Genomic DNA, 25321 nt, shown 5'->3' with positions numbered 1-25321 from the left:
CCTGTGTTTCTCCAGGTAATGTAGCTTTAACCAGATGATTGCTTATATCAATGACTAGTCATTAACAAGTCATTATTTTAGAGCAATTTCAGCTCTATGGACAAGAAAATATTTTTATTAAAGTAATTTAGAGATTTTTTTTTTTAAGTGTTCTTTTTCTGCCAAACCTGAAAATTACTGCTCAGCATTGCTTTCATCTACAGATTCTTTATGAAGAACTGGAGCACTTTCAAAAAAAATATTGAAAACTGCTCTTGACTCTGAATTCTCAAAGTAGGAATAAATAATGAGTAGGAAAGGGGAGGAAACATCAGCTCTGAATGGCTTTGTGTAATTTGGGGATTTACATGAAAAAGGTGGAAAACAGTCATAAAGAAAATCTGTAGAAATTATTCAAGGGTTGGAAGTGATACCTACTGATACTTGAAGAGTGACCTTTTAACTTAGCAGGTGCCTTCATGTGAGAAAATACTTGTCATTAAAGGGCTGCTCGGTCTGGGAGGAAGACACAGAAGCCCCAATGTCTAAAGTGAAAACCCGAGACATTGGAATGAATCTAGTATAATAGCAATCATCTTGTGAGTATATAGCTCATCCAGTGCTTCATTTTTAAGTCACTGTTTGCCATCTTTTCTGTCAGATGACTGATTACTACTGTTTTTCGAGTATCTGCAACTTTCTGAATATAATCATAACTTTAAAAAATTGTCTTACTGCTTCATGTAGCTGGTTCTTAACTTGATTTATATTTACTTCTCATCCTTCTCCCCTACTTTTTATCTGTCTGCTAGAACACAGATTTTTCAGTGTTAAGGTATGGCTTATTATAAGTCTAGGAATAGCCTGGCAGCACCATGTAGTACTGCAGAAGGTGGTGGTGGTAGAATCTATTACTCACGCAGGCTTCCTGCTGAGGTTAAGTAAGCAATATATATAGGTCCATATAGATGCATAGTTTAGGAATGAGAAGGCAGAATAGTAATTCCTTTTTGACCTGCGTTAGCTGTGAAATGTACTTGTAAATAACGATTTCAGTTGATGTTTGTGAATAGATAGCAACTGGTTTTGCTTTCCCAAAAGCATGGGGGAAAGGTCATATTGATATTATACATTTATAGACATACTTGCCTTTTGGTTTCTAATATGCTTAAACTCTCAAAGTGAACTTAGATTTTATTTTATTTGTTAATATTTAAAAATCATCTATTAACATGCAGTTAGGATGGGTTAACAAACTGCTTGAAGTTTTTTAAAAAAATTGTCAAAATTGTGAATAACTGATATGGTAGCCAGTGGAAGAATCTCAAATATACCTATTTTACTGGAATTAAGCTATTCATGTCTCAGACTAAAACATGAAGATAGATGCTTAACTGAGGGGAAAAAAAGATTCAGAAAGGGACAGGCTTATGCAAAAGAGCATAAGATTTGCAAATCAAATGCAAATCCAAAATAAGACCAACATAAGACCAAATAAGCCCAAGAGCAAAAAATTATTGCCTTTTTTTCAAAGAAAATACATGCCAAGGATTTTGTTGAAGTGATTTCAATAAGATGCTAGGGCTAAAAGTCCTTTCCACCCATGTTTACTACAAAGGAGTTTAGGGAGTTTTTGACATCATATATTAAAGGCAAGTGAGGAGGAAGTGTTTTAGATTGAATCATTCATCTGAAGTTGATAAATAAAAAATTGCTTAGAATGATGATCTTCACCATTAGCTGACCTAAAAAGAACTCTGATATTAAATCTATTTAATACTGCTGTTGATATTGTAGCAATTACTTAAATGAGCCTTGAAATGAGAGATGGAAATAGAATACCAATTTTTGAGCTTCACTGAGGATTATGGAAAATACAGACTGGTTAGCATGAATTCCATAGTAGGTAACTGCTTGAAATTATTAAATGAATGATACTATTAGATGCGCCAGTTTAAAAATAATAGTAAAAAGTCAGTGGGAATTTAAAGAAAAGTTATGCCTCATTATTAGAGCTTTACAGTGTACTTGGATTTTTATAAAACTTTTGACAGGTTCTGTCAGCAAAACTTCTTATAGAGACAAAGTAACGGGAGGGACAAAGATGGAAGACCTTATGGGTAATGCTTAGTTAAAGAACAGGAAACAGATACAATTTTGTTGTTGCAGAATGTCACTAGAGGAGTTTAATGTATATCTGCAAGACTGTTCAGTACTAGAAGTAGTCTGTAGTGTGGTGAACTACAAGGGGGGATGCAGAATTATTCAGGGCAGCATGAGTTGAAATGTCTGTGAAATTCCCGTTCTGAAACAGGCAAAGTCTAGAAAAATCTCTCCTGAGGAGCCCTGTCTTTTCCTATGGACTCTCCTACCACAGAAAAGTGGTCTTCAACTGTGTGTTTAGAAATTAAAGAAACCGTACAACTTACGCTGATTAAGAGCAAAAATGAGATGAGGAGAGCAGAAATGGATTTCACTTCATGCTTAGGAAATCCCTAATCCAGTTTGGGAGCAGCTGTGAGGAAAAGAATCTCTCTGTCCTAAAACATTTGCTGCTGCATGTGGTAGAAGACTTGATACTGGGGCAGATGAAACTTAATGTGTCTGTTCTTAGGTTCTCACTCTTCTCTAAGAGCTGTTGTTGTCTTTGCTTATGTATACTGTTTAATGTTTTAATGCTTTTGATGCTGAAGGCATTCCTGTGTGAGGAATAGTATAAACAAAAATGATTATGGGTAGGTTATTATCTTGACAAGCTTATGATATAAATGAAGATCATTAATTTTATCTTCATATTTACATGTAGTTGCTCTGAAAAATTCTAAAATTAGTCTGTGATGTTCTTTTAGACCTATGTAATATATTAAGATTAAATTATTTAGGTTGCTGGACCAGAGGATATGCAACCAAGAGTTCAAAGAAAAATTAAGGATTAAATAATTCAATTAGCTGAGTATTTTCTTGGGTTTCTGAGGACTGAAATGGCAAACTTGTCATTTATTTATTAAGTTGTCAGTGGAATTCAGGGACCTTTACAGGCCTGTACATCTGACATCTCTTTAGGAAAGACTATAAAATACTGAAATAAAGAACAGATTTAGTGAGCACCAGGTAAATATGACCTACATGGAGTCCTGAACATTGCTCCTATAAAGGGAAGTCTTGCCTTAAGCCCTCTGGGCTTCATAGAAGGATTAACAAATATGCAGGGAGAAGGTGATCTGGTTGATAAAGTCCGCTTGATTTTTCAGAAGGGTTTAACAAGGCTTGTGTAGGCTTTTAAGGAGACAAAGCAGTCATGTGATAAGAGGAAGGATATTTTCCCAGGTAAATTATTAGCTAAAAGATGGGGAATGGAGGGTAGAAATAAATAGCTCTTTCAGTAGAGCAAGGTTAGCAGTGGAGTTCAGCTGAGTTTCTGCTAGGGATTGTGCTGCTCAGTGTATTCATATAGTATAGTGAACATGATAATATGGTAAGAAGATGAGACTTGAGGTGAGAGAGTTTAAAAATTAAAGTATTACTTGGAATAGTGAAGGTGAGAACAGACACTGAAGACTTGCAGAGTGATCTTATGAGTTTGACTGCTTGGGCAGTAAAATGGCAGCAAAATTTCCCAGTATGTATGTATGAAGTGATGCAAATGTTGATATAGTGGATGACTGTCCTAACTTCATGGACACGATGATGAGCTCTGAGCTGGCTGTGATCCTTGAGGAGTGAGATCTTAAGAGTTATCAGTGAAAACATTCATTGAAAACATCAGCTCAGGATCATTCCAAAAAGCAATGCAAAGGTTAGAAATTGTTAGGAATAAAGAGCAAAACAGAAGAATCCTTATTCCACTGCATAAATTTATGATTAATCCTGCTGTGTATAGTTTGGCAACTCATTTCAAAGAGGTTGGTTATAATGGAATTGCAGGTCATTTAGAAGAAGGCATTATGGGCAATATTATGCATAAAATGGCTTTTACATGAGAAACCAGCTGTGTAGATTAGGACCCTTTAGCCAGGAAGAGAGAATTTACAGGGGGAATACTGTAGAGGTGTATTTTGAACAAAGTTGTAAGTGACATGGAAGTCAGTAGATGTAGACTCTGCTGGTTCTTCACTCAAAGCCAAGAGCTGGGTGTCATCAAAGCTAGCAGGAGCCAGCTTCAAAATGGACAAAATAAGGTGGTTCCTTGTATAATGGGTAGCAGATGTGTGCAACTCCTCATGAAGATGATGCTGCAAATCCGGAAAGTTTACGTAGTTTCAGGGGAGACTGGAAAAGTCATTGAAAGACAGACTGATTGAGAGTTACTGAATAGGTAAAATATATCAGCCTAGAGAAATTCCTTGAGCTGAAAATAATTGGAGTCTGGGAAAATATTAGGGGAAGTGTAGGTAACCTATACGCTTGCTTTCCTCTTACTTTTGGTATCTGCTTGTTGTCCCTATTTTTTCAGAGCAGAGAGGGACTGGAAAGGATGAATTATAAACATAATCTTTCTTGTTATCACAAAGTATGTAGTAAAGTTTTCTGCAGCTGTGTTCCCTGAGTACAAATGATGAACTTACTGGCCTACCTTGACCATTGTTCTGAAACAGTATAGCTGTCTTTGGTTTTGTTGGCTCACTCAATAAAAGCTATACTAGTGGAAATTGGATTTGAGTAAAAGCTTTGAAGGACCAAAGGGTTATATGAACATGTGGTTTTGAATATGAGTTCAGATCATTAATACCCTTTAGCAGATCTTTAGAGCTTCACAAGAGATCTTTAGAACTGTAGCAGATCCTTAGTGTTCAGCAACAGCTGGATCACAATAACAGATGTGTATTAGACTTGATGTAAAACAAGACTGACTTCAGACTTCTGATACGAAAAGCAAGAAATTGTAAGAATATAGAATACTACTGTAAGAAAAATAAGAACATACAGGCAAGAAATTAGGAAAAATTTTACATTCTGTTCTTACAGTTACTAGATAAAACCACCACCGTGTTGTAGGTTAAATGTCTCCTGATTTGCAAAACTGTCTGTGATTTTACTAGGACCCTTGTTCTACAATGTTTGCATAGGTATCTTTAGATAAATGTTGCCTCGTTTATTTGTAAGATTGTGGACTAGACATGCTCAAATCAGTCAGTCACCAAAATAAGATGAAGCATAGTGCAAAGTCCTAGCCAGATTGAAAACATTAGCCAAACTTCCGTGCCACAGTGATTTTAATTGAATATACAGTATATTGATGGAAGGAAGAAACGGTCTAAAGCTAAAATTTAATATAAAAAAATCCAATTATATTGTCAAGTCAATATTAGTAACTTTAAAAATTTCTTTATAAACTCTCAAATATTCTCCAGTTCCCAATTTTATCAATAGACGGGTATATAGTTTTATACTTGCTAATGTTAACAGGTCTAAACAAGTCAGGCTGTTTTCTTGAAAAGAAATGCTTTGTTGTCTAAAAATTTGCTTTTAATGTAATTGAAAATAGAGTTGTTCATATTTTTGAAAAGTCTTAATAATATAAGAATCTGTCATGCTGAAAGAGGTGGTATGGAAATGCTAAGTGCAGATGCACATATAAGAGTAATGGTAAATAGTAAACCACATTCGTATTTCTTTTCTACAGAAGGTGTATAGTGGTTTGGGTGAACGACTCCTTCAATATTGCCAGCTATGTATGGTAAAACTTGTTAAAGGATGATTATTTATAGGAATGCTATGAATTTTTTGTATCTACACTTGTAGCTTATTTTCATTTTAAAGACTGTGGACCATAACTCTGTACTTTTGTATTCAATATGGGGAGTTAATCCCAGAATGGGGCTTTTTTTGATGCAAAATTTGAATGCTTGTGTAGTAGCAACAGCTGTCCCCTCACCATGTGGTATCTTCCATTGCTTTACTGTAGAGATGAATTTTGGCCCAGTGTTTCAGTAATATTGGACACACATGGTTTTAGGTGACAAAGCAGTATGTTTATGCATTCATTTGACTCTCGCAGTTACAGTTGGCTACAGATTAGAACAGAGAGAATACATTCACACCATGACCACCCTCATAGCTGCTTGTAGTAGTTGGATCACAGTAGGCGCTGTTGCATCTAAAGACACAATTAACTGTTGCTGAGGAATTGCAAATTCACAAAAGCTCTTTTACAGCTTTAGCAGATGAGAGTGGATTTTCTAAAAGCCTTTTCAAAGATTTTCCAAATTTATAAATGTTTTAGATCTTCACATTCTAAAATTATTGTTAGCTGGAAATAAGATTAACAAGTTGATATTTTAATGTAGCTAATGAATTCTTGTACTGTGAATTAGCTGTGTAATGAACTACAGATCTACAGAATGATTGTAGTTTTGTCTGTTATTTAGGAAGATAACCTTGAGTTCTGTAATACTTACAAGTGGTTAGTAAAGTTGTGACCACATAGGAAAATCAAAGCTTACCAAAAAATTCTGAAAATAAAACTTACCAGGAAGCTTCCGATATGTGTACATCACTGAAAAGGTAATCTTGATTTCTGTGTGTAATTGCTTAGATAGGTTTTGGATATGGTAAGAGAATAGCTGTGAACCTAGTTTAAAACAAACAAACAAACAAAAAATCACGACCTCGCCCCCCCCCCAAACAAACAAACACAAAAAACCCAAACAAAAACCAAAACCCACCACCACAACAACAAAAACCCCACAAAACCAGAAACCTACCAAAAGCATAACAAAACACCTTCCCAACCCACCCACCCACACCCTGTTCCCTGACACCCCCTGTAAAAAGTTTTAATACAAGTTAAATAGAAAATTATGGTAAACTGCATATTAAGGAAAATTTTGAGGTATGAAGTTTGACTAATTTTTGAACAAAAGGCTTTTAACCAAAAATCTTAGAAGAATTCATTATTTAAATTACAATGATGAAAATTTTTATACATAGAACATTAAGTACCCCAAATCTTCCATTTTAAAAATATCTGAGAAATATTTTAGTATAAAATATATATATGGAGTATAATATAATAAATAACCATATGGAGTACATTAACTTGTTTAATACAATGAAAGTAATAAGGTTATTGTGCAATGTGGAGATTCTCTGTGTATTTATTATTTCTTTCTGACAAATTGTATGATAATGTGTGTAACGTGTGCGAGATCTCTCACATACACACACGTTATCTTAGTGTCTTGCGTTTGAATCATCATAGCTAATTCATTTAATACTTATATTAAAAACTACCCGAATATGACTGTCTGAGGCTTTCAGCACTGAATAAAGGACTACATGGATCCAAACTAGGACGATTGATGAAATCCTTGCTACTATTGGCTATTATTTACTGTCTTTTAAGTGGCAGGTTGTATTTATGCCAATTTATCTGCTTCAGGGAACACTCTTGATAGCAGAACAAAGTGAATAAAAGTAGTTTGCTTTGCAAATGAATGCAAATGGTGGAGCCTTTCGGGAAGCCCTTTAACAGGAGCAATGCACTTTGATTATGAGTGAAGCTGCCATTTGGACATGGTGAAAAGAGCACGCTTGAACCATTGATTGGGGGAGACAGTAAAAAGTCAGGAAGGGCCCCGTTAAGCTTGCAGTGCGGCAGGCGGATGTCAGTGTGGTTAGAGCACAGTGGGAGAATGACAGGCAGGATTAGTGTCAGGGAGAAGCTTTGCTGTAGTTGTGGAGATGGTCCCTGGGGTCACTCACCTCTGACTGTTGTTCTATGCTGATGGCTCTGTAATGCAAACCGCTTGATATGTGGCTGTTCATTATCGGAAATGGTGATTAGAGGAGGTATGTCATAAAGAATTCCTTAAAAATAAATAAAATGGCAAACCACTGATGGTAACAAAGATTTGGCTCTGCGGTCGTTGCCAAAGATGCTGCAAATGTCAAAGATGGTTACTGCGTCTTGCCTTCTGAGGCAAGCGTGATTTTGTGCCTTAAATTGCTATAACTGTGTGTTCCTGGCTTTGTTCGCTTCTATATGGCCATGGCGAAGACAGTTATTTTTAACAGATTGTCTTGTGCAGTTAGAGCAAACCATTTTTATATCTTTTGGTTATTGGGCAGTACAAGCATCCGGTTTGGTTTTGTGGCATAACCGTGCTGCAGGGAGAATGGTGTTTAATAGTATTAATGAAATATTGAAATCAACAGATTTCATTCCTGAATCATTCCAGAATGCTAAAACATAGGATGATTATGGTGACAACAAAGATAAAATTACTCTTCTGTTTTATTTAGAAGCTTTTTTTGAAATGCAAAAATGAGGAAATTTTCTTTGTCTTTATTGAAAAATCCTACATGTACAATTAAATAAATGTATAAAATTTTGCATCTTAAACTGTGATTTAATCTTTAATAAAAGTATTGTTGCTTTTTACCTTTACTACATTTTATAGTGTTAGGTACATTGTATAAACGTTCATAGACATTAAATATGTTAGTGTGTACAATATACAAAATGCATTTTTGGAGGGTTAAGAATTTTTGGTATCTTCCTGTTGGTCTGTTGGTTTTGTGTGTTTCCAGCAACAGTACAGGGAGATGGTACCCAGATCATTGAAACTATTAATTTATTTTCTTTTAACATGATTTGATTAATTTGTTTGAAGGGTTTTTTTCAGTATATTACCTCACAAAAATATGTCCAATATTCCAGTGTAATGAATGTTTTACAAATGTTTTACAGGCACCTGAATGGACAGAGGAGGACCTCAGCCAGCTGACAAGAAGTATGGTTAAGTTCCCAGGGGGGACCCCAGGTCGATGGGAAAAGATTGCTCACGAATTGGGTCGATCAGTGGCAGATGTGAGTTCACTCAGATTTGCATAGTATAGAGAGTGACAAACCAGAACAAGACAGACAGTGTAGAAGGCAGACGTATGTGGGGGCTGACATTGTCTTTTGAGAGAGGCTACAATCCTTTTAGGACCTGGAAGTGAACCATTAACTAACTATGCAAGAAGCAGATGTCAGCCAGTCTCTCCCTCCACAATTAACAGCTGTAACTGATCAGCTGGGTGGGGGATTCTGGTGCTTACAGACTTGAGCTACTGTAGCCCAATAACAGAAAAACAATGCACTTTGGGTTTTGTAGCAACCTCCTTTCACTGCAAGTGAATGTTTGTGCAACTTGGTTAAAGATTACATTTCTGTTTCAAGCCAGTCCTTAAAAAATGTAGATGAGCTAATGATATTTAGACAGGTGGTTTCCATTAATTAAACTGAAATATCTTTGCAAACTTTAAAATAAGTTATACATATGATACTATTTTGGTCCCCTTTTCTGGATTATACCATGGTTAATAAGGATACTGTGTAAAAATGATTAATATCCTTGTTAATTCATATTTTATATTATTATACCAGATATCAAAGAAAGCTTGTACTTATGGATTTCAAGTGTTATGATCTTAAACCCCATAGGGGTTAGGCTATAAAAGACTTTTCCTTTTCAAGCAATAGATCACTAGAACATGATGTAGTGTCTGCTGAGGACCATTTGAAAGCCCTTTCAGATGACCCTATTTTATAGGCTCTGGAGGGGTTAATGAGAATAATGTTTAAATCTGTTGATGTACATTTTGAGATTACATGTTCTTTATTGTATTTCAGGAATTATCTTAAATAATGGGAAACAAAGGCTCTGGCTAGAGTGAAATGTAAGCCATTGTAGCCTTCTGGGCAATTTACATACTTCTTAAGTATTTGGGGTTTTTTCCCTGTTGATATAATCACAAAAAGGTATTTTTAGAAGTTATTTTTGAAGATTTAATGCATCTATACAATTGTTACGTATACTAGAAAACAAGCCATTTGCATTCTTATCATTGTAGAACAACACGCTATTTGCATATAAGTGGATGTAAGCAAGTAGTTACTAACCTCCCATGCAAATGAAATTAAGTCTTTTTTTTGTTTGTTTATTCTGCCTAATGTTGTTTATCATATTCCTTGAAGTATTCGTACTACTGAAGTGGAGTGTATTAAAAAGGTGCTATGGTTTACTAAGCGTAGATATTAAGAGCAAAAATATTTCACAAGGCTTGGTAGTATGCAGTGTGTATGGGAAAGATCTTTTGAGATGACTTTGGAAAAACTGATTAATTTTCTTGATACTTATAACACAGACATGCAGAATGGTTTCACATACACCCATCACAAAATTGACACTATCTTAAGATTGCCTTTTGCATCCACTTTCTGCTTTATTCCTTGGTGTAGTTGTAAAAATATTCTTTATTAAGAATCCTTTGCGTAATATATTTGGTGACCGTACTTACATCCAGTACTGGAAAGAAAAATCAAAGCTTGCTTGCTTCTTCCATTAGGTGAGAAGTCCTGAGCAACATGCTTTTCTTTTCAGTGAATTCGAAAGAGAAATGAAAGAAAGGTATATGTTCTAAGAGCTGTCATCTTCTTGTATGAAAAAAAGGCATTTTCAGGGATTTTTATGTGCGGAGAAAGGTCTGCGTGTAATCCTTTTTACTTCCAGTGACCTCCATCTATATGATTAATGTAAGTGTTCCCTATGCGAGTTTTTAGTTCTCTAAAAATTTCCAACTGCTGGTAATGCTAGGTCAGATTCCCTGACATAGAGTACTTATTCGAGTTTCTGCTACTTTTATGATCGCATTGCACAGAGTTGCAGTGATCAGGTTTTAAGAGGAAACACTTAAACAAAAGCTTCCTGGAAATTTATCTGGATCTCAAACTGTTATTGCATCAGTAAATGGAAATGTTGAAACTGGGAACTACTTCAGATATATCCATTCAGGTATTGAACCAGATGTACAGTTTATCCCTTATATTTGTTGCAGGTGACATAGAATAGTCAGGTGACATAAAAGATGACATGGAACAGAGCAAGAATTCTTATTTTGCTTAGACATCACCAATGAATTTCTTGAGTAAGAAATGTTATGCTAAAGCTTCAGGAAAGACTTTCGGTTTTGTTAAAATTTGTGCACAGAAATACAGGTGTTTGCATGTTCAGGCAGCATTTGCTGCCCAAACAACTGTTCCCTGTTTCCACTGGGAGAAGTGCAGGGAGTTAATTTTTGGTGCATGAGGTGCTGTTTTGAAATAGTTTGTGTAGCAGTGTGGGAATCCCGTGCTTATAGCTAATTTAACATTAGTCAAGTCAGAGAGACTGAGGTGTGTATTATCTGGCAAGGGCACTATATCTTAAAAAAGAAAAATATTCAAGGGCAAATTTGAATTTGTTTTTCTGACATTTTCTGCGACACGGGGAATACTTTTTAAAAACTTGCTTTCTGCTAGTTTCTTTTCCTGTAAAGTATTGAGAGCAGCAAGGATTGGTTTTCTTTTCGCAGTTAGAAAACTATGATAGGATTGACAAGATACAGTGTGCTAGTTTCCATGTGATTAGAAGCATTCAAACCCTTTTTAATAGTATATTAGCTAATTAGATGTTAATAAAAACAGTACAGAGTAATCCAGTCCAAAATGATCTCTCCATTGTTGCTTCTGTCTCAAAGTTTTCTTCCTCAGCAAAAAAAGGTTAGAAAAATATTTCAATACTTTTTAAAGAATAAGCTGGAACCATTCATATATACCAGAAGAGCATCAGTGAAATTCACTTCCTCTAACCACCCCAAAAAGATTCCATTTTAAATTGTCTTAAACTCCTTCCTTTTCTAAAAAAGTAAATGCCTACATCAAATTATATTTGTTTCCACTGGCAGTTTTGAAGCAGGATGAAATGGAGACTGTCCTTGACTTCTGTGAACTTTTCAGCTTCACAGTGTTGTTTTAACTTAGTTTTGTGGGTTCATTTGTTTTGGAGGCTCTTTTAATACATTTCTGAATTTTCCTCCTGACATTATGTTAATGAGTTTTGGAACAATATGAAGAAAAGCTTCTAATACTTGGCGCTTTGATACTGGTCTTTTTCACATACAAAGAAGGCCCAAAAAGTTTGTGTGACTCATTTCCAGAGAGATTTGTTCAGCTTGGAAAATTCTTCCTTGCTTTTGCTAGAACATGACTTTGATACCTCAGAATCTGGTGAGCACATGTAAATTTTACAAAGCTAAGAGGAACTGAAAGTATATTGGAAGATAAGTAGAATTCAAAAAGTTCAGGACAAATTGGAAAAATAAGATGGAGAACATAGGGTGGAGTTAAACAGACAATATATGCAAGGACACAGCAAGATGGTGATCAGGTTCACAAATAAAAGATGCCAAACAACTGGCTAGGGGTAGCTGTTAAAGGGATGTGGGGATTAGAGATAATGAGCTAGATGTAAGTCAACAAATAGTGAGTTGTGAAAAAGACAAGCATATTACTGAGAATATGCAAGCAGGAGGATGGTAAACCTGCATCTACCTCCTTAGTTTGTGTCTAGTTTTCAGTATTGCACTTAAGCACATGATTCAATATAAAGAGACCAGATGAGAATAAAGAGAATAATAGGTCTCTAAAGTATGACTACAAGGAAAGACTGTGAAGGAATTCATATTGTTGAACTGAAAGAAAGTATGAACTGAGGATATAAGTATTCAACTGCATAGAAAGAAAACTGTAAAGAGGAAGGGGCTTGTGCACTGTATTAGTTTTATAGGGCAAGAAGTAATTACTTTGGAGTTAGACACTGAGGGGCAAAGAATTACAGTGGAGATGATAAAGCAATGGAGTAGGCTGCTGTGGAGTCTCCAAATTTGCAAGCCTTTAAGAAGAGGTTACACAAACATCTGCAAGAAACATCATGTGTAGTGATTCTGCCCGAGGTTAGGCCCTTCTCTTCATATGGGCTATGATTAGACTAGCAAGTGCAAGCTATCTAGGAGGAAAGGGGGAGGAAACAAAACCTTCTCTACAATTGGAAGCATGTGTGAACTCATTTTAAAAAAATGTAAAATTAAAGCCAGATAGTCACCGTAGTTGGTTAGTAATCACTGTGTATATCTTAGCTTGACTGGTTTTAAATTAAATAATTCCCAACAAAGTGTTCTTTCAGATCTTTTTTCTTTTCTACTACTATTCAAATTGGGGTGCTGTAGACATTTAAGTTTGTTATTTCCCAAAATACCACACAAATAAGGATTTCTGTAAGGCCCATTATATGGGCACATCTACCAGATCCCCCATCCAAAGAGGTACATCCACATGATGTGATGCAGGCCACTGGGAGAGTGCCAGCCAAAATCGAACAATAAACAGCTATGTCCCTGCTGTAATGCCCCTGAGCTCATTCAGCTTTACTGTTTCTGTTTATGCTGCCTCATGCGATACCAGCATCAGTATCTTTGCAACATATTCCTAAGTTTTTCAGCTCAGGTTAAGCTTGCAACCATGGTGCAGACAATACTGTAAGAAGGCTTATTACTTTAACTTTTGTCATGTTAAATATAGGATGTTTATCTTGTCTCTCTTCAGGAAGACATCTTTTAACAGCCAATGAATAATCAACCCAAAATAGATGAGGTTAAGTTGTGCTCATTTTATCAGTATGTTTAATTGTTTGAATTCCTAATTGTCATTTTAATATGTGTATATTGGGAATTTAGAAATCTTTTCCCATAAAGATGATTTTCAGCCAGCTTAGTATAATGAAATCTTACTACTTTCACAACTGAAAGCTTCTACATCTTTTAAAGTCATTTTTATTGCAATTGGCTGGTGTTATAAATTAGATTTTCAAGTATTTTGATTATGAAAGGGAAACGGAGTTCAGTTAACTCTAATCAGGATTCCTGCCTGCTGACCTGGTTACCTGTACCACTGCTCTCTGTCATCCTCTAAACATCTGTTCTTTGACCCATTTTCCTTGCTGAATTTGTTGCTCCAGGGTTAGTTCTCATTCCTGTCCTCTAATACTCAAGGAAATAATTGACCCTTTAAAACAAAATAAAAAGTTATGTTTGAATTTCCTAAGCACTGTGAACACACTATAACATAGTACACATAATGAATGGAACGGAGTTTCAAGACTACTATTTCTGCAAAAATTATGTTGTTTGATTTAACAAATGCTAAGCCTTATGAAGATTTGTAATAATGATTGTCAGCTTTTGCTGAATTCAAAAATTGAGAAAAAGCACTTAGATGTGAAATTACAGAATTATAATGTAGTTGACAATACCTACCTTTATAGATAAGAAGTTTTAAAAAAATATTTGCTGAAAGGCATAAATTAATTTCAGTAACTACAAAGGACGTTCAAATTGTAAAAATAACAGAGGAAGTAAAAGCTGTCTGGCATGCCAAACAGACTTTAATGTGATTATTAGGTACAGGTTTTTTAAATTAAAGGCAAAGAGATCTCAGATTTCATACTTGGGAAGTAATATCATTCACTTGTCTTACAGGATTTAAACTGATTCTGTTTTCTCCTGCAGTCACTAATCTCATGCATTTGTGTTGCAAAAACAGACTGATTGGGATTTGCTGCCTGTGGAGAAAAACACTAAGGTAGACAGCAAAACAATAGACAGGTGGCTATATTTGAGCAGACATTTTGAATTACCATGAAACCCGAAAGCATAAGGTTTGGGGGGGTGTTTATTTTGTGATCTCTTGTGTATGTCCAAGCAACAAGTTCAGCCTTTAGGTCTGACTGCATGAGTTTCTATTCATTGTACTTTATATGTCTTTCTAAAATAGATTTCTTATTTTAGACAAATGCAAGCTCATTACCTTACCAGCAAGAAAACATCTATATGAGAAATGATCCATATGTAAAAGTTCATTAATTAGTTGGTTTTGCTTCTGGAGATTGTTTTCCTAAATCTGTTTTACATTTCACTTTGAATACTATGTCTGTATTAACCCAATTACTGTGCTCTCCAGTTGTGGATATTCTGAAACATTCACTCTTAGTAGCTTGCATATATTTATGTAATCAATAGTTCTTCCAATTGCTTACTGAAATATAAAGACCTAGCTCTGGATCAAGATCCAAAAGACATTATGAATATCTAAAATGGGATTTAGATCATATGTAGGTCATGTAGATCCCTCAATCTGAGTGTGAAATCTTCGAAACACCTTTCTAATCCCACAGACACACCAGAATATCTTTGCTGATACTTGGAGGGGAAGAAAAGGTGGTGGTTGTTTACAATCCCCTCTATGTACAAAGTTTTCTTCTGTAAAATCCTACAGTCGCCCCTACAGTTTTTGCAGAATTGGGCAGCATAATGCATCTTATACGCAAATGCAAAATGGTTTGATTTCCTTCTCATAAAGCATGACCAGAGCATTCTTCTCACTTAAAGGAGAAAGCTTTTTACAGAAGACAGTGGGACACCAACTTTTAATTCAAATAGATGGCTTGTGGGGTCATCAGACCAGTGATGCTGCAACTTCTTAGAGTGGCTTGAATTCATTTAATGTCCCACATACATCCTGGTCAGCTGGGTTTGAATTCCATTGCAGAATTCAAATCTTTTGACTCTCAAGAAAGGTAATGCTTTTTGCATTACATCAGCAGTCACAAAATAAGGTGTCCAAGCAGTTGTTGCAATGGGCATTTGAGCCAAATTCTTCTCTTACATGAGTGCCCATAGTATTGAGCTAAAGACTCTCAAACATGGATTTTAACTGACCAAAAAACCCACAAAAACAAAACAAAAGCATATTATGAAGTCTTCAAAACCATGACAATTCTAGTTGCCAAGTTCTTACTCTTTCTGTGTCCTGAAAAAAAGCAGCATTTCTTCTGCTGCCTCAAAATTAAACTCACAGTTGTTTGGGGGATTACTGTTGAGGTATCTACCTCCTCTCCATCTGCTATGGCAAAGTTCAGAATCACACATGGCTTCAAAGTCCATAACCATAAGAAAATTGTACTGTTGCTGGCTGCAACTTATTGGCCTAAACAAATTCAGTTAAATTCATAACATGTCTCTTAGTTCTTTCAAAAATAAAAGCACATTGTCCTTAACTACCCATTTGCTATGTTAGCATTAAATCCAACATGTAATTTACCTGGTGGATAAAGACTAGTCATATATACTTTTGGGAAAGTCAGTAACAATCTACTAAACAAATTATTATAAGCAGTGTCAAAACAAAGATGCATCTTCTGATTTTAAATATTTAGTTTTAAGAGATCTGGTAAGTTGTAGATTAGGATACTTGCAAAAATGGAGAATGATTTGGTTTGATGCTTCAGTATTTGAAATTTCACCAATCTGTTAAAACTGTAAAACCATTTTATCAGCCCTTTTAGTGTATGTAGGTAGTTTATAAAGCAACAAATTTTGAGTCTGACACATGAAAACAAAGGAATAGGTCATTATTGCTGTCTGACTTGGGTCAAACAGTTCTTGATACAATTGTGATTGCTATGAAAAAGCTATTTAGATATAGATTGGAACAACAACTCCCTACAGCAGATAATATCTTGGTAGTAAGGGGAGAACTTCAGATTTGACAATTTATTCTGTGCTGTTCTGGAAGGTTAGATCTGCAAAAGCCTACTATGACAAAACCAGGAAGACATTAAAATCTTTCTGTGTCTGGCTTTTCTTTATGAGAAAAATATAATTTAACTCAAATTAGCCTCAAAGAATCAAGAAATTCCTCATTGCTTCATATTAGCCTCAGCTACTCACAGGCTGTCTCCACGTTACTTTTTTGTAGAATTCCACAGAACTTGGCATTTTTGCATGACATAACTGGATGCAGAGCATGCAGGAAGATAACTGGATAAACAGAACACTGCTACTGGGACAGCAAATTTCTGATAGTTGATGCTGAGAAACTGTGGCAGCTTTAGTAAATATTTAGAGAGCTTCTGCTCAGGAAGATGTTAAGAATAGTAAAAAATTTTATCAGAACCTGCGGGTTTTAGTAGCACAATAACATGTCATTTTTCCTTGGAAGAGGGTTATATACAGGTGGGAAGCCAAGCGATGTGGGTTATTTCTACCTCTGCAGACCCCACGGTATTTTCTCCTAATATTGTCAGAACACAAGAGGTTTGTACTTCTGTAATTGTCTAGTACAGTCCTGATCAAAATAATAACCTATTCAGAGAAGGAAGGTAGATTGTTACTCACAGCAGATTGCCAGAAGACAGCAAAATTGGCATCTGTGCTGTGGAGCTGGCGTGGTCATGCTGCTGGACGGGTCAGTTGAAGTGATGGGCTGGTGGCTGCTGCTGTGGGAATGGGGAATTGCTCTTCATCTTCTGCCGAAGGCTGTTTCCCTCTGTTTGGCATCAGAAAGATCTCTATATCTGACTTTACAGAGTTTTTCCTCTAGGTCTGTCACAATTCCTTGCTTTTTTATGTCAGCCTTCCCTGCAGGATAAAGATTAGCCTCTCATTCATGTGATAGCAAAATTTGGCTTTGCCTGTGCTACTGAGAGTCTTTTAAGCTGACTCTGAATAATTTTCTTTTTCCCCCTCTGTATCTCTTAAGCATCAATTGTCATGTCTGAAAGAGGTGGCAGGTGTCCAGGGTAACAAGAGATTTAACATCTGGATGGTCATGATGAGGAATGTTTTTACTACTAGGTGTCTTGCTGAGTAGCAACTAGTCTTGTGATCTGGACTAATTGTCAGCAGTACAGGAGGAAACCAGCTCTCTCTGGCTTTCATCGCATAAAATCATCCCACTAATCCAGTTTGCTTTCAGTAAAATATTTTTGTAGCTGAAGAGCTATTGAAACTGAATCCAGAAGGGAGTTCTCAGAAGCAAACTGTTCCTGAGGCTTCTTTCAGTAGGTCCCATAGTAAGTTGGTTAGATTTCTACTTCAGCAATTTGATTGCTTGCATCCAACATTATTTTTTTGGTCATCCTTCTCTGTCTAAGGAAATCTGTTTCACTGTGCATGTGATTACCTGACTTCATTTCTGACTTCTGTTGTCCCTGGTGGAGTACAGGGATGCCTAGGTTATTTGGGCATAGAAACAGCAATGTTTGAAGTTGATTCCGATAAAGTAAGGCAGTTTGTCTGTTCAGCAGTACAGACACTTGCAGGGATATGGGATCTACTCTCTTCTGTTTTAAATCAATTTCATAGTCTTGAGGCTTATTATTTAAGGTGTCCCCAGATCCAGGATTTCTTAAGGGTTGGCTAATACTCTGGTGAAAGCTGATGTCAATAACAGCAGGCTTTTAGCACAACTTTTCAGTCATGATAAAACTCATAATTTAATATACATGAAAACAGTAATTTTAAAGAATTATGCAGGAACAATCAGCAATAATAACTAGAAGAATAGTTCTACAACTCTTTCATACTTTGAATAACAGTATTTCCAAGCATGTTATCTGTCACCTAATGAAAAAGTAATACTATAAGCAAGTTATGATAAGAAATTGATAAAGCAATGGAGCAATTTACATTGCATAAATTAGTGATGATTTTTTTTAAAAATCACTGTTAACATCTATCTACTAGATAACACTACTCACCACTGGAGAGGAAATTTAAATTGATATTAAAGGTGTCAAAGTATGGAGGAACTGGCAACAGAAGAGTCTGCAAATTTGAGTGGCAAGAGCAATGATTAAACTCAAACAGATCAGATTGAAATACAATTTCATAAATTCCATAGGTTGGATTCCTAATAATCCTTAGTAGTTTAATACTGACATGTTATGCTTCTTGCCCTGTGTCAGCATCTTTAACGACAGTGACATTTGAAGCAGATGTACAAATAAATCTTAAGTCTAAATAAGTGATACCTGGACTCTAAGTGAGAAGAGCTGGAATAAACATGAACTGTACGTAGAACCTGGAAGAGGACCTGCAAAATCATGTGTATGATGAAGAAAGATGACCAAAAAAAAAAGGAGAAGAATAGACAAATAATCTCATGTAATTTGTGAATTATGATAGTAAAGCTGTGAGCAAGAAGCTTGATGAATTGTCAAACTTCTGTCAACTGAAGGTGCTTGTTCAGTGTTTGAAATTGTAGATTTTCAGTATCTAAAGCATACACACAGTTGTTATTTCCAGCTTACCTAGTGAATGTTCAAATTGAAGGTCCATCAAAATATGGACAGATATCATGATGCTTTCAAAAGAGAAAGTCTTGAAAATATTAGATGTGATAAATGGAGTAACTTAGTACAAACGCTACATCTGGGTTCACCAAGTTATTGTCCAAAATAAGATAAGCTATGGCAAGACTGTTACTTCTGAACTTTTTGCATGCAGGAGGAAATGCAAAATGCCATTAGGATCTAGGAATAAACCAAAATTCTTCACTGTTCTAATGGAGAGGGCTGGTTTAGATTGTGATTCAATTAGATATAATATGCAGCAAAATTTGTATCTATTATGGGATAGCTATACTAACCTAATTTGGGAACATCTGTCTTGTAAAGGAAGCTTGAATCCAGCATATTGATTTGCACCACTTGCAATGTAAAGTTTATGTTGCATGTGTAGTCTCAGTTTGCAAGATAAAATTGTAATTGCCAACCTCCAAAAATGTCAGAGGTTCAACATAGAGAAAAGTGGGCATTGGGGTAGCAACTTGGTATACCTGTCTTTGTCTTCTCTTGCAATTTATTTTGCTCTATTTTCTTCAGGGAATCTTTTCTTCTTTCTTTTTCCTGCCTTCTTGGCCTTACGAGTAGGCTGTAAATCCTTGAAATAAGTACTTTAAAAATAGCAAAATGGTTTAGAAACAGTTATCTGGAATACATGAACATAGATAGTGCCTTACATGTTCACAATGAATCCACTGCATCATTGCAGTAAGCTCTAAAGGATCAGCTACTTGTTTTCATGACAAGTTCTTCTCACTCTTCTTAAAATAATGCATTATAATCCAGTTTATATAACATAATTTCTATTTAAGAGATGCGTAGCATGAGACCACTAAAGAACCATTCTGCTCTGCAGTCAAGAATGGATTCCTCTCCATTCAGCCTTTTAAAATGTTAGTGTTCAATTTTTATTATTAGCAGAGTGTCTCTACAGAGCCAATGCTTTAATTTGGAATATTTTAGACTAGAAACACTTCAAAAAAGGAAATTTCTACTAGTGGATCACCAGTTTCAGGGAGGATCCATCCTTTTGTTTCAAGATCAGGATCATACAGATCACAGACAGAAGTGTTAGTGCTACTTACAATTACCTGTTTGTATTACTATTTGGAGGTTTCTCCTTGAACAATTAAAACTTTATTATACTGCATCAGTAGAAATTGGAGCTTTTTATGCCAGGTGTCTACCTCTGGATAAAGGTTTTGGTTGGAGCTGGGGTTTTTTTGTTCATAGGGTTTTCATTTAAACTTAACCATCCTGGAAAATGAGGCTTAATTTGTAGGGAACTTAGACCACTTTGCCTTGTTAAGTCTTCCTGTCGTTTTGTTAAGAAGATCTAGCACTTGACTATTTTTAAAGCAAAGTCCTGTAATTTCATGGGCAAAGTGGGTGGGAGGAACCAAACAGACTAGACTAGAAGCAGACAGTACCAAAGCATTTTAACTATTGTTGAGGTCAGCTGAGCATCATGCAGCCACTCGCTCCTCTCCTTCCCCCTCCCAGCATTGGGAAGGAGAAAATAAAGCAAAAGGCTCAGGAGTTGAGATAAGGACAGGGAGAGCTGACTCACCCATTACAGTCACAGGCAAAAGACAGACTCCTTAGGGGAAGAAAAAATAACATAAATTTAATTCAGACACTAACACAACAGCGCTTAACAGACAGAATAGGACAGTGAGAAGCATTACCACATCTTGAAAACATCTTCCCCCTACCCCTCCTTTCTTCCAGGGCTCAGCTCTGCTCCTGATATCTGTACCTCCTCCCCTGCAGCAGGCAGTGAATGAGAGGGTGTGGTCAGTCCCACCACTCCTTCCCCCTCAGGGTTGGGGGAACTCCTCATATTCTTCCCCTGCTCCAGTGTGGTTCCCCTCTCACTGGAGGCAGTCCTCCACAAACTTTCTCTGATGTGAGTCCCTCCTATGGGTTGCAGTGTTTCTCAAGCTGCTCCAGCATGGGTCACCCCTGCATGTTGCAGTCCTCCCAGTGCCAAACTACAACAGCAGGGGCTGCTTCTTCCCACAGAGTCCCAGCCTTCTTTGGTCACGGTCACCTGCTCTGGTGTGGGCTCCTCCACGTTGCAGGTTGGCATCTGCTCCACCAGTGACCTCCATGGGTGGCGGGGAGGGGCCCTGCCATCTCACCATGGGATACAGGGTGGGGAGTCTCTGCACCTGTGCACCTCCTCCTTCTCCTTCCTCCTTCTTTCTTCCGCTGACCTCAGTGTTTGCACAGATCTCTTCCTCACAATTCCCACTCCTTCTCTCAGGTTCCCCTTCTTAAATACGCTATCACAGCGGCGAAGCCACCGCCACTAATTGGCTCAGCCTTGGCCAGAGGTGGGGCCAGCTTGGAGCTGGGAGAGCTTGAAGAAGCTTTTCAAGGGGGGCACTGCTGTAGCCCCCTTGCCTGCTACCAAAAACCTGCCACACACACAAACCCGTCACAACTATCAAAGTACTCATGAATCTTGTCATAGAATAGAAGTCCTGAATCTTTATAGTTTCTTCTTCTTGCAGCAAATAGCTGTACAACCCGCTGGCAGGTTCACTCTCTAATGCTCTCTCTGCAGGAGATACGAATCTGTTGTTACTATTGGTTAGTTAAAACAAGAGAGGTCTGTGCTGTGGCTCTGAAGGTCTGGGTGATTCATATTGTGGGAAAATACAATTCCATGCGGAGGGATTTCTGACTTGGCAAGTGATGTAGTTTTTATTTCTGTTCTGAGCAGCACGTTACCAAGTGCCTTACACCAAATAGATGTTAACATCTGAAATAGCAGGAAACACAGGTTACCCACCCTGGGCAGTATCAGTTCTGATTCAGTGCGTTGCCTGTTTACATTTTAAGTTTTATTTGATTTGAGTGGCTCAGACTACTTGATTTCAATTTTTAGCTTTTTCACCAAGACCTCATATTCAAAAAAACTTGAAATTGAAATCTGGTATTCATAAAACATTTTCAGTAATTTAAAAGTGTGCGTATTTCTTTGAGTACTACTACTTTTCAAGAGGCTTTTAGGTGGTACTTGAATTTTGGGCTCTAGATCATTTGATATAACACAGACACTAAGTGATTAAAAAGATCTTAATTTTAAAGGAAGCCTGTTGTCTTTGTTATCCGTTGTGAGTTGAAGAAATTTGGGATGGGGAAGCGCTTTGTTTTGGGTGGGGAGAAGGCCTGTCTGTTTCCTCACTTAAGTGAAAATGAAAATGCTAAATCTGGTGATGTTTTTCTCCCAGGACACAGATTTTGGTATTCGTGGTTGAAGCAGGCAGCTCTCCATCGTTCTGATTCTCAGTAATAAACCTTTTCCTGAAATATCAGGACTTAGGAGGTGTCTTTGCTATCTTTGGCAGTCAGACTGTTACATTTTATTTTGGGACTGAATGCCTGTGCATTAGTGTGCTTCATCATCTGGATATACGTGGGTTATTTTGTTCTTTTGTCCAGTAGTGAGAAACTAATACATAGAAGGTAACTCTTTTTTTTCCTCTCCCCCTCTCTCCTTGTGGTATTTTTAGATTAGAGAATTTGGGTTTAACAATGGTGATAGTAATAGAAACATGTAGCACTGCTTACATTATTTTAATAAGCTAAGTATGTTTTAGAAAGGACAAAGTCTAGAAAGTTACTTTTTGCCTGTTTGGGATTCTTACATGAACAAATCCAGATGAAGAACATCAGCCTTACAATATCTAATGTATGCTTAATGTTGGTATTTTGCAGTAAGCTTCTAATTAATTCTTCAATAGCCCAAATAATGTAATTTTTTAATAGTCTTTTCTTGTTGTTTTCATGCAGGTTACCATGAAAGCCAAACAACTGAAGGATTCTGTTACACATACACCAGGTGTGTGCTACTAGATCCTCACTGATGCTTACAAAAAGCACTGTATTTGGATTATAGCAATGCAAATCCAGTGCATTCTGTACCTTTTGGGGTGTGCTTTGCAGAGAGACTTTTGCAACCTTGCCTTACTCTGAGCAAAGACAAGAGCTGATGGGCATTCTGAGGGAATGTTTCCCTTTACCTACATCTCCCAGGCTTTCTTACTCAGTTTACTGTGGGTTTTGTTCATCTGTTTGTGCTGTTCTGTTCTGTTTGTTCATATCAGTGCAGTAGTTTACTAGTACTTCACATATACCATGTATGGCAAAGTTCATTGCTTGATAACAAATACCTCAATTTCTCAATAAGCATTTCCCCTAAACTCTTAATCCAGAAGAGCTTTTTCTCCTCTCTGTACTATTCTGGGCACCTTTTATTTGCAGGAAGTTCCCTGCTTGTTTGTGGTTTATTTTATATTTTGGAAGTGTAACAACAATACTTCTAACAGGTATTATTAGGCTCTCTGAACTTAAAACACTGGCCCAGAATTCCAAGAATGTCAAAGTCAACGTGAATTTGCCAGACCACATAATCACCCAGCGAGAAAGGGAGGAGGAAGAGGAAGAGGGGAACTACGATCATATCCCAGAGCAGATGGATATCCAAATAGATCAAAAGGAGACCACTGCAAGTGAAACTAGACACCGCAAACGAAAGGTTGTCAAAGCACCTGAAATGTCTCTACCAGCAACGAAAGAGGTACCAGAAGAGAAGGGCAGAGGAAGACGCCAGAAAGATTTTGATAACGCTGAGCAAGAGGAAGAGAGTGATGATGAGAGCAGAAAAAGAGAGAAAAGCCGTGTCCCAGAAGAACTGTGGATTCAAAATCAACAGAAACTTCTTGAAATGGCCTTGCAGCAGTATCCAAAGGGAACCACAGATCGCTGGGATAAAATAGCAAAATGTGTTCCTGGAAAAAGCAAGGTATACTTCGTTTTAACTATAGTATAAATTGAGGGGAGACATTTTCTACCAACTTATGATTTAGCTTAAGAACTGAGGGTCCATGCAGAAAGGTTAGGTCTCTACTTAGCCTATCAGCTGACATAAGGGACCTAGAAAGCCTTACTGCCATGTTTGTTGTTTTTATTTAAAATATATTTTCATTTAATTCAGTTTGTTTGATCTATTACAGCAAATGTTGAGATACCTCCTGTTTCATTTAAAATACCTACCTCTGCCTTTCAGATCTTCAATTACAGGACAATTAGATTTTAAAACAAATTTTGATTCAAAGTTAGTAATGTTAGTGAGCCGCTTTGCTTACACTTTTACAGTACCTTTCTCAACCCATCCCAATGAACAAACAAAATAAGTAATCCATCTTCAAGTGTTAAATGCTCAATAATCTATCTAATGTTCTTTTTGTAAGTATCTTTCTAAAATAGCATTCATTGTCATTGGTATAGTTGGTCTGTGCTAGATTTCATAGTAGTTGAGATAGCTTAGATTGCTTGCTTCAGTCATTGTAGGTGCAGAACATCCTACTTTTATTTGTGCCAAACACAGTGTGAGAGAACAGGAAACGCGGGTGGTGGATTTGAGTGTTTCTCGGGCTCTGAAGCCATTCAACAGTATCTGGTGTCAGTGTGTGCTGTGTCAGTGACCATTAAGGCTTGCCTTAACCTTTCTGCAGCGTGGCTCATACCAGAGTCACTGTGCTGAAATAGATACTGCAGTACAACTGTTTAATAATTGCCTTTACAGTCATTGTCAAGAAGTACCAGGCAACTGTTTTCTTGGATTTGTGTGCTCTTTAAAGAGAGAAATTATCCACTAAGAAACGCAAATTGCAAGTTCATTTTTGTAAACTGCTCTTCAATAGGTGCAGACTCTCCTTCTGAAATTCGGTGTGTAATTTTAAAAAGATATTAAAAAACCCAAAAAAACACCAAAACCAAAAAGATTCCCCTAAAGCCCCACACCACCCTCAGAACCTAGCTCTTCTAGAACGAGATAGCATGTATAGTCTTAAAGCCATACTAAAATATCAAACTTTAATTAACACTTTTGTGTTTCCTTTTAGGAGGAGTGTATAGCAAGATACAAGTTGCTTGTTGAACTGGTACAAAAGAAAAAAATGGCTAAAAGCTGAATATTTGAGCAGAAGAGATGTAGCTCATCTTTGTCAAAATGGGGTTTTAAATCTCATGTGCAGGAAACTGCATTTTTGTACCTCAGTATTTCTATACGTCATGTGCCTTAGTAAAAGAAAATATTAATAAATCTTATGCCATCTTATCCATTTTGTGTGTTGAAGAATGAAGGTGTATTTTTGTGTTGGAGAGCTGCTTATGCAGATGTGTGATACCAATGTCTTAAAAATTAGCGGACCTTCAGGAAAATCCACACTGACAATTACATACAGGAACTGGTAGGTCTACAGCCAAAAATATACAGAATATAAATAATTTATATTTGTTTTGAAAGAGAGAATTGATCTGAAACTGTTAAGCAAGCACAA

The 25321-nt window shown here is 36.7% G+C and overlaps 1 protein-coding gene across 1 annotated transcript in view; it reads left to right on the top strand.

Annotated features, from left to right (window-relative positions):
- The window catches only part of DNAJC1 (DnaJ heat shock protein family (Hsp40) member C1), a 112530-nt gene extending 87432 nt beyond the window's left edge, over positions 1–25098 (top strand). The window contains exons 9-12 of the mRNA XM_032991471.2: positions 8672–8791; positions 22770–22818; positions 23306–23781; positions 24884–25098. Of these exons, the coding sequence (XP_032847362.2) occupies positions 8672–8791; positions 22770–22818; positions 23306–23781; positions 24884–24952 (714 nt within the window). The 3' untranslated portion in view covers positions 24953–25098. The remainder of the gene's footprint in view (positions 1–8671; positions 8792–22769; positions 22819–23305; positions 23782–24883) is intronic.
- Positions 25099–25321: the final 223 nt, after the last annotated feature.

The sequence above is a fragment of the Tyto alba genome, unplaced genomic scaffold, assembly GCF_018691265.1.
Source record: "Tyto alba isolate M040663 unplaced genomic scaffold, T.alba_DEE_v4.0 Super-Scaffold_38, whole genome shotgun sequence".
NCBI lineage: Eukaryota > Metazoa > Chordata > Aves > Strigiformes > Tytonidae > Tyto > Tyto alba.
The sequence above is the reverse complement of the archived record's forward strand: the minus strand, read 5'-3'. Positions and strand labels throughout refer to the sequence as shown.